An 11213-nucleotide genomic window follows, 5' to 3' on the forward strand; every position below is an offset into this window, starting at 1 on the left:
ACTCTAGGGACTTCGGCGATCTATCTATCAAAAGTTATAATCTCTCCGGCATGGGGTGCAGCGCCGGCAGTGGATTCAAATGTAACAGTGTGGTCTAGAAATGCAACCGGAACCTTAAAAAACTGACGATGGACCATGAAATTACATATATATCCTAAAAAAGCACAGTCAACAAACGGTCAAATAGACAAAGGACCAAATTGTGTTAAAATTGCAAAGTTAAGGACTTAATTGGTTGAAATTAAAAGTCGAGGATCAATTTGTGAATTTAGCTATAGTCGAGGGACCATTTTGGATATTAACTCATATAGATATATAGATTTGTTTTCTATCATAAAGGTTTTTTTTTTTTTCTTTTTTTAATGATCTAAACATTGGACCGTATTTCTTATTTTATCCATAGAGTTTAAGAAAATGAACATGATTTCTTAAATTTTATCATAATTGTTACAATTGAATCGTATTAAATTAAGACTTTGGCCTATAAGCAAATTTTATGTCACTTCATTCTTCAACTCATTCGATAGTTGTTTTGTCATAAAATTTCAGTTGGATCAAATTGATTTAAAATTTAGCTCACAGACAAGTTTTATGTCAATAGGGTCTTCTATTTATTTGATAATCAAGATAAACTATTTTCGTAAGGGTTTAATTGGATTTAATAAGAGTAAAACTTCAGTCCACAATGTCAATAAATTTCTCAACCCATTATATTTATCACAAATTCCTAGAATTTATAAATTTAACACAATTATAATTCTAAAAGGCATTTGTCAAAACATTTATTTAGTCGTTGATTCCCCAAAATTTAGTAACATTAGATAATTGATGCACACAGCTTACTTAATTGGTTACTTGGACTAATTAACTATTGACTCGTTGGGCTTCACTAGGTTGAGAAAGTATATATGAACAGATACTATATGTAACAAGGTTAATAGTACTCAAAAAAAAAAAAGTTAGAGTTTAGCTCAAAGAGTACATTTCTATTTTTGGAATCCAACTTAGTGTTTGAAATTGCGGAGTAATTTTTAGCTTGTACATTGTTTTTAGTGTGTCCAACTATGGTGAAGAATTATATCATCGTTATTATAGTTGGTCAAATTGATTATTAATGTCTATATTATCAAATTCTCTATAGGATAACTCAATCAGTGAGAGTGACCATTTTGAAAAAGTTCATTAAGATGCTCCACTTTAGAGATGATGGATTGTAATTGTTTTCATACATCTTGAGTTGGATACTATGTTGAACAATAAGTCCACAGGTTTCACGAATGGTTAGCCTTGGTTTTGTTCTTCTAAATTCCTTCTTAATTCAATTTATTGAACATTTGGTCGTGCAATATATTTATGAAAATGTTATGACAATATTAAGAAGTTTATTAGAACAAATGCATTGAACTTGTACATAAACCACTATTATCAAAACAAATTCTATATCAAACAATAGATTATGTATTTTCATCATCAAAATTGATCATAGGTGGTTTTGATTTGAAAGACTTATGATAGCAATTACTTGCACTTAGCACCAAATGCTTTGCTACATTCACATGGATGGGGTTTATACCTTCAATCTCATACTTAAAGGACGAGGTGTTGAACCACTACACCAATCATGTTGGTTAATACATTAAAGATAATACTTTCAAGAGTAGATGACATATTGCAATGATTTTTATGTTTCATTCCTTTGTAAGGATAGTGCTAGTACTTGCATCAAGCAAAAGAAGGTAAGATTTTCTTGTATATATATATATATATATATATATATATATATATATATATATATATATATATATATATATATATATATATATATATATATTGTTGGAAAAATAGCATTAAAATGGCATTTAAGTGACTATTTTGTGGTACAATTATCAGTGGGGTCCACTTCCGATTTGGGTCGGGACAAAGTGGATTCGGGTTCTTCGTAGTGAGACGAAGAGATCGATATATTGTACGCTCAAAACGGATAATGGGTGAATGAGATATTGATTCTCAAAGTAGACCCATTTGAGTTGGGAAAATGAAGGGGAAAAGTGAGCTTTTGTCCCACATTGGTTTGGAAAGAGGATTTGACCCCCCCTTTTATACAAGAGCTTTTTTAGAGCTTGTAGAATTGTATAGTATAGAGGCTCTCTCGCGCGGGGCGGAGGGGGGGGGGGGGTGCAAATCAAATTCCAACTAGAGATGAGTTCGAAAAGGCTTGATTCAAGCCCGAGCTCGTGTGCGCCGGCACGAATGTCGTCCGGAAATTGGCTGGCCTTACGGGCTAAGTTATGCCAACTTACGGTATCTTTTCCAACACAATAGCCACTTGGGTTCGGCCAAGACCGAGTTATGCCAACTTACGGTATCTTTTCCAACACAATAGCCACTTGGGTTCGGCCAAGACCGTGGGCAATGTTCGGCAGGGCCGAAAGTTAGCATCAATGTTTCGGCCTGGGGCCGAGACTAAGCCAGTCCAGTTTCGGCCTAGGGCCGAAACTTTGACAGTGCATCCGTAGCTGAAGGCCAACGGACAAAAGTGGGAATAAATTCTCAATTAATTCCAAGTTTAATTTTGAATTTAAATCCCATGAAATGGCTTGCTATTTCAGATGTTACAAAGCCAAGTTTTAATGACTTGCTTAATGCTATTTAGTACACCACTCCCTATATAAGAAGGGAGTAGGACAGCAGAATTTTTGCAATGGAGTGAACAAGCACACAACACACGAAATTTTGTCTTTCAAGCTTCAAAACTCTGCTTCTACTCCTTTCTTTGCCGAAACTGTGCTCATAGCTTTGCTCTAGTTCGCCGGGTTCGCTCGTTTGGGTGCTCAAACGTCGAACCGTTGTACGTTTTATCCTGGGAAACCTAGGCCACAACGCTCCTAGCACTTTTAATTTGGGAGGTGGCAAATAAAGTTTTAAGATTGTTGGTGATAATGAACCAAAAAATCGATTTAATATCGTAAAATAATATTTATATATACACACACGAAGTATATAAAATATTATTCGATATATATATATATATATATATATATATCCGAAATATATATATATTTACACACAAATATATATATAGATCAGACCAGCAAGGTTATATGCATGAATATCTACATAAAAGATATACACATATCAACCAAATGGAATTTATAATACACAGATTATAATTCCAACCAAACTGTAACATAAAAGGAGGATTTTTGCTTAGAAGCATAATCCAAAACCGAAAGAGGGAAAGAGTGGCTTTTGGGAGGTGGCAAATAAAGTTTTAAGGAAAGAAAAGCACCTTGCCTAACTCGTATATTCCTTTCTTCCTTCTCCTTCTTTCTTGTTTTGGATTATGCTCTAAGCAAAAATCCGTTCTTTCTTGTTGTTTTGGAATTATAATCTAAGGATTATATTTTCTTTTTGGTTGATATATATTGGTATATCTTTTTCGTAGATATACATGTATATATAACCGTTGGGTTCGTTTGATATATATTTCTGTGTATATATATATATATTTCGGATATATATCCTATAATATTTCATATATATTTCGTGTGTATATATATAAATATTATTTTACGGATATTAAATCAATTGTGGTTCATTATCACCAACATATATATATATATATATATATATATATATATATATATATATATATATATATATGTATGTATGTATTTATATGCTTTAATTAATTGGTGCAAGTTTAACTAGGCTTATTGAGTTTTGGTCGAACTAAATGACTAGAGGTTGTTGGTTTACCAAATATTAAGTCTATATTGATAGGGATATAGCATATATAGTTTATTGGTACTCTCATTGCTTAGTTAAGACAAAATACGATATTTAAAGTTTTGAGTGAAGTGCGCAACAAATGTATAATCTTTTCTTTGAAGTTCTTCCCGATCGACAAGACAAACAATAACAGGGTGTTTGTTTGGTTGGAATGAGGGAATTACGTGGAAAATGAATTACAATATAATTTTATGGGAGATGAATTATTGGAAATAAAGTGGGAATTTAAATTCCAGTGTTTGGTATACGGGAATAGAATTACTGGAAATTTTAATTCCAATGTTTAGTATACATGGGAATTGATAGGGAATAAGAGTATAAAGTCTAAAATGCCAATTATTGTTGTGGTATTAATTTTAGGTTAAAAAAAGGAGGGATAATTTTGTCTCATCACTAATTTTTTTTCTTCCTAAAATCCCAGGAATTAAAATACCACGGGGGACATGAGATTTTAATTCTATGAAAATGGGGGAATTGCAATTCCATGGAATTACAATTCCTTCCAACCAAACTAAGAAATTTTATGACCTTTGGAATTAAGTGAAAAGAGAATTTAAAATCTCTCCAACCAAACGTCCTGTAAGATATCAACTATTGCAGAGGTATTTCAATCTCTTATTACTTTTGCTGCTACGTGGTTAAATTTCTCAGAATTTAAATTTTATTACATTTATGTTAGATTATATTTAAACGGATAAACTCCCTTTTATAATTTGTTGAGTGGATTTGAATGGCAGGTTTGGACTTTGGAGAGGCATGAATTATATTGTAGTGGTTGACTGGCAGTTTGTTTTGTCAAATGAGCTGTATTGTCATCCTTTCCTTTTTAGGGTCTGATTGTTGATGTATTTGTCATCGAATTGTTGTTGTATCTTTTTCAATTAAATTGAGATTTTAATCAACTTAATTGACGTAAATAATTGTGCATTCTAATATCTTAAAAGAGATTCATGAGAATGTGAAATACTCTTCCTATCATATTTGTCTGCAATTTTATAAATAACTTAAAAATTTGAAAACATAACTTTCTAAAGCGGCGGGATTAATGGATTATGGATAGATGCTAACAATTATAATGAGTTAATGCCAGTTTTGGTCTAGACTTATTGGGGCATTGGCACTTTTCATTCTCCATAATAAAAATTGCCACTTAGTAGCGACTGTTATTGATCGTTGGACAGTTTTGATCCTCCGTCAATGACGCCGTTTGTTGACCGTGACTTAGAAGGGTTTTTCTGTCTTTTTATGTTCTAATCCTTGTATTTCTCCATCCATTGGTCACTGCTACATCCATTTCTTCAAACTGATGATATCCGCTTCAGTCCTTTCTGACATTAAGAAACCATCTTCACCCAACTAACAATCACGAATTTTACATTTGACATCAATCTCAAGATAATGGAAACAAGTGCAGTTGGAATAGAAAGGGCGTTAGTCCATGTCTGTGGAAATTTTGTCGAGCATACAACATAACTAGCAAAGTCAGGAATAATATCACCCCCCCCCCCCCCCCCCCCCCCTCTTTACCTTTCTGCATCAACTGTAATAGGTATGCCCCTACTCTTTGCCTCCTGCACTACAATCAAAGCAGTCTCATGCAGCCTTCCATCTAAGTAGACAATATTTACTCCAAGCGCTGAAGACAATTTTGATTTGGGTATGTAGACCCTCAGATATCATGGGTGGATATCCTGGAGTGAAAATGCACGTGAGAGTTTTTTTTTTTTTTGGTTGTCAACAATGACATATGTGAATGGTGAGTTTCCTCCTTTGGACACCACCATAAAAGATGTATCAACACCATCCCTTTCAAGCTCATCAAGTATTCTTTCGACATGCGAGTCATCAGCAACCTTAGATATGATCCTTGGATTAAGACCAAGACGAATTTTATCATCCGGGTTTTATCAAAGCATTGCCAGTGTTACCACCTCCTTGAACCTCAAAGCTGGTGCTCCGAATTTTATCATCCGGGTTGGGGAATGAAGCTACAGCAGCCAGGAAGTCAACACCGGTCATTCCAACACCTCAGACAATGCGATTTTTGGGGAGCGGCGGATGCCACATTTTCAGCTTGAAACTTCAATTAATTTCAGGTAGAATAACAGAGTTTTTGAGGTTGTGCACCAAGTAGTTGTGGTCAGAGAGAGAGAGAGAGAGAGATGGGAAGGATATTTGTGGTCAATATGGAAGGGAGGACTTACAGGTGCAAATTCTACATCACGCCATCTACACCTACAACTGCTATTTACCATAGGAGGGTTCGCCGACCTGCTGCCCTCTCTGCTTCGCCGGAACCAAAAACCACCGGTGAAGGCCACAACCTCGCCGGATCTGTTGCTGCACCGCCAGATCTGCCTTACTGGTCCGTCGCCGGAAGGAGTTACTGCCTCGTATGCTCGCCACCGTACCCACAACTCGCCGGAGAAGAACCTCGCTGCTAGTCACTACCGACGGTTACTACTTAGCCGCCAAGTCTCACCATCTCGCCTCACAGGAGTCACAGTAGCGCTGGTCTAAACAAGATTAGAAGAATAAGACATAAAAAGGCAGAAAAGCACTTCTAATTCACGGTCAACAAACGGCTTCATTGACGGAGGATCAAAACTGTCCAAACGACCAATAACAGTGTCTACAAAGTGACAATTTTTATTATGGAGGATGAAAAGTGTCAATGCCTCAATAAGTCTAGGACCAAAAATGGCATTAACTCCCATTATAATCAAGTGCACAATAATGATATCTTTGGTTTATGAATTTACTAATGAGAATTAAAATCATAATTATTGTTTGATTGAAACAAAATTATGAGATTTAATTCCCATTTAATTAAAAACCCCATTCTTAATTAAAAACAGGTATCACTTCATTTGATCCTCATCATCTGTCACCTCCCGATTTGTCGCACTCTCACTATATCCCTTAGATTTTTGTTTTGATTTTTTGTCATATTGGTGCTTTGAATGTCTTTATATTAAGATCAATTGCGTTGATTTTTGTTTTAGTATTTTTAAAACATTTATTCCCATTATAAGATCATACATAACCAAACATCAATATTACTAATCATTCTAATTCCACCCTACTTCCAAACATGCAAAATACTTTCACCAAAACCCATTACATAACCAAGTGTTTGATTCCCATTCCAATTCCTATTCTCATGTATGAACCAAACACACCCTAAATAATAAGCTGGATATAATTAGATCGATGATGATTCAGGAAAACAAGCTACGGTGTCATCAAAATGTTGCAGTGAAAGGGTGCGCAGTGGTCCCTGAGCACCCTCGCCTAAAAATGACTACGAAAAGGTAAACCACCTTAAATTATTTATAACTACTAGTTTTTGCCCCGTGCGATGCACGGCATAAAATTTAAGTAACTTTATTATTGATAATATCTTAAAAACAATAAAATAAAATATTAATCATGAAATTAAAACTTATTCTGAAATGTATTTTTCTTTAACAATACTAAATTGGTTGTTATATCGAACATCACATATTGTTAGCATATATTATAAAGAATTGTGTTATAACATACCACATGAGATTTAAAAAGTGTACATTAAAATAATATATATATATATATATATATATATATATATATATATATATATATATATATATATATATATATATATATATATATATTTATACACACACACACACACACATTTTTATAAAAAAAAAAATTTAAAAATTAGGAAATCAAACAATATACAATAAAAAAATTATGAAATTAAATTTTCTTATATATAAAAACATTTATTAATATGATTTGCAATTAAAGCCTATAGTACATATACTTGACAATATATAAATAAAAAATACAGTATCATCATCCTACATTGAAACTAACTAAGAAAATCTTTTCTTAAACATTGCTTAATAATAATAATTATATACGTACAACATATATAAATCTAAACTAAATATGAAATATTTCATGACATGAAAGAAAGAATAAAACCTGCAATGCTAAGCCTAATAAACATTTAATTATCTATCCATATAACCTAGTTACGTTGCATTTCAGCCCAATACCCGAGCCCATTAACCCAATTACAAAACCTCATTACCAAATCCTAATCCATATTTTTTGACGATTGTGCTTCCGTCTACTCTGTTGCGTTCGTCATTCTATCTAAAATGTTCACTGACTTACGCGAACCTTCTCTGTTTCCAGCATCTTGACACACTCGATTTTAAATCATCGCACGTCCAAGTAATCCACTGCTAAAAAACTTTTCAGATAATCTGACCGTAGCTTTTGGCCGTTGTGGAATTGCTTTCTTCCCCAAATGCCGATCTGAAAAATCGGGTGACCGGAGCAAATCTAAAACAAACTAATAAATACAGTATCATCTTCAAGTAAAACTTATTGTTTAAAACGAAATTAAGAAATACATCATATTTTCTAATTACTTAATACCAGTTCAATAATTATTTGTTTAAACTTATTCGTCTCTCCAATATTATTGTTCATGCAACTGATTTAAATTTTAATAAACTTTTTTTTTTTTCAATTTAGTAACTGATTTAGTAACTTTTAAAAAAAAAAAAAAAAAATTCCCTCTCAAAACTATATTAGAATGAACAATTAAATTGTTGTCGATCAACAAAATTGTAAGAATAAAAAAACAGGTTAATCTTATTTTTTAAAATTGGATACTCTAATTTTTTTTTTTCCAATAAACAATAAATTAATTTATATAATAAAATGTTAACTTAAAAATACTGGAATGTATTACCTGCTTCATCATTAAATAACAATAATTGTAGATTAACATGTATTGAAAATAGATAAGTATGATGCATTATATACCTTAAAATGATGTAATTTTATTTAATTGGTATTTAATACCTTAAAATGATGCAATTTCATTTAGGCGGGAAATTGATTGACAAAAAACATTTTGCTATTATATAGAGTAAGATTTGGTTCAAACGAACTGAGAAGGCTACGAAATTATTGCGGTTGTCGTAAAAAAATTATAAATTAAAGCTCTTTTTACATTTGAAACAATCATCATATCAAGGACTGTGGTTCACCTTATAAGATGAATATACTGAATATTCATTTTTAACACATTCAATAATGTTAATTTTTTCAATGTTCATTTTATGTATATTGAACTATATCACCAAAAAATAAACAGTTTTAATATAGGGAAAATGGCACTTTTTCCCCCTGAGTTATATACTTATAGTACTTTTTCCCCTTGAATTATTTAAGTGACTCTTTTTCCCCCTAAAATGTTAAATGGACATATTTACCCTTAAAATACATATTTAAAATAAATAATTCATTTATTTTTCTTCTCCAACAAATTATTACTATAATTTGGTTCAAACCAAACAGATACTATAGCAACCAAACCAAAATATTCCAATTACAATTTATAATCAAAACGCGATATTTAGAGTTTATTAAAATCGCGAACCGGAATGGCCGGTTCATGTTCCGAACTGAAAAAATAAAATACATTTATTGTTGAATTTAGACTATTTTAAAATAAAAAATAAAATTTTAAAATAAAGACAGTTCAAAATTGCGAATCGGATCCGGAACCGCCGGTTCATGGTTCATGTCAATTTAATATATTAGGGGGAAAAACCACCACTTTTAAAATAATTGAGGGGGCTAATGTGCTTACATAAATAATTGAGGGGGAAAAAGTGCTATAAATATATAACTTAGGTGGGAAAAGTGCCATTTTCCCTTTAATATATTAAAAATAAATATTTAAGTGGACCATGATGTATAAGTATAATTTGCCCATTTGAAAACCATAAACTCAACAACCAGCAACACCGTGGCCTAAACACTACTAGTGAGCTCTGTCTCTTCGTACTATTGTGAACACCTTCAATCCTCCTATAAATACACACATGATTTCTTCAGTTTTATTCATCATTCAATTATCAATCTTACATAGTAAAGAGTTTTAAAAAATGGGTTCAAAAGTTGTTGTGATCGGCCTCTCTTTGGCCGTGTTTCTCATGATAGCTTCTGAGGCTATGGCGAAGGAATTGAACGAGACTACTGCTGGTGCAGCGACGAAAGCTGAGAAAACAAATGGGGATGCCGGAGATGACAACAACTACGGTGGAGGAAGAGATGGCTACAGAGGCCGCGATGGTGACAGATATGATCATGGAAGACGTGGAGATGACAAAAATGACCACAAAGGTCGTGATGGTAACAAATATGACCATAGAAGACACGACGATGACAAAAATAACCACAAAGGCCATGATGGTGACAAATATGACCATGGAAGACACGACGATGACAAAAATAACCACAAAGGCCATGATGGTGACAAATATGACCATGGAAGACATGACGATGACAAAAATGACCACAAAGGCCATGATGGTGACAAATATGACCATGGAAGACGGGAAGATGACAAAAATGGCCACAAAGGTCGTGATGGTGACAAATATGACCATGGAAGACGTGAAGATGGTAAAAATGACCACAAAGGCCGTGATGGTAACAAATATGACCATGGAAGACGTGAAAATGGCAGATATGACCACGGAAAACAGGGAGGTGGACGTGACAATGGTGGGTATGGCAACAGTGGACGCGGCGATGGCAACTATGGGCAGGGTGGAGATTGCAAGAACGGCTGCTCATACAAGGGGGAGAGCGTGGATGCAACAAAGCCTTAAGCCTCAGCACTATATACCCACTCCGTACATGCATATGAATATGATCGAATTGGCAATCTGTAATAATGCATGCAGTCATGAAGTACCACTTACACTTACTTCTCTGCAATATCTTTATCATAAATAAATGAATTGGTTGCCCTACAATTGTTTCTGATATGTTTCTTTCTTTATTCTACATTTTACAATCACAACATATATACATTTTACATAGTTTAGTTCAACAAAAATCACAATTGTTTTTAAACTATAATAATAATTAATCACAATGAAAAATGGATTCAATAGTAATAGTCTCACGCGCGCTAAGTAATAACATAAATTGTAAGTTATATTAAACTAAAATTTTATCAAATCAAGCATGCATCAACAAGATACTTGAACCACACACTCTAACTTATCAATTCATGGTTGATTTGTATCGCAATCTTTCAAATTTCTGCAAGGGTCTACAAAGTTTAAATTGAGTGATATAATTATTAATAATAATTTCATTTTATATATAAGAAACCAAACTATTATTTTGTTGAATTACTTGCCTTATGCATACACTACTGAAAATTATGGAATTTCCAACCACCTGAAAATGATCTTAAATTAAGTTGATACCAAAAAGTCCAAAAAGTGGTCGGAAATAGCAACAAAGGTTTTTCCGGATACCAAAAGTGGTCGGAACAAGGCTTTCGACTTGATTTAAGATCATTTTCAGGTGGTCGAAAATTCCATAATTTC

The 11213-nt window shown here is 33.1% G+C and overlaps 1 protein-coding gene across 1 annotated transcript in view; it reads left to right on the top strand.

Annotated features, from left to right (window-relative positions):
* The window catches only part of LOC109175220 (glycine-rich protein DC7.1-like), a 76392-nt gene extending 65754 nt beyond the window's left edge, over window positions 1-10638 (top strand). The window contains exon 2 of the mRNA XM_019324480.1: window positions 9856-10638. Coding sequence (XP_019180025.1) covers window positions 9856-10481 — 626 coding nt within the window. The 3' untranslated portion in view covers window positions 10482-10638. The remainder of the gene's footprint in view (window positions 1-9855) is intronic.
* Window positions 10639-11213: the final 575 nt, after the last annotated feature.

This window comes from Ipomoea nil, unplaced genomic scaffold (assembly GCF_001879475.1).
Source record: "Ipomoea nil cultivar Tokyo-kokei standard unplaced genomic scaffold, Asagao_1.1 scaffold0684, whole genome shotgun sequence".
NCBI classification, from domain to species: domain Eukaryota; kingdom Viridiplantae; phylum Streptophyta; class Magnoliopsida; order Solanales; family Convolvulaceae; genus Ipomoea; species Ipomoea nil.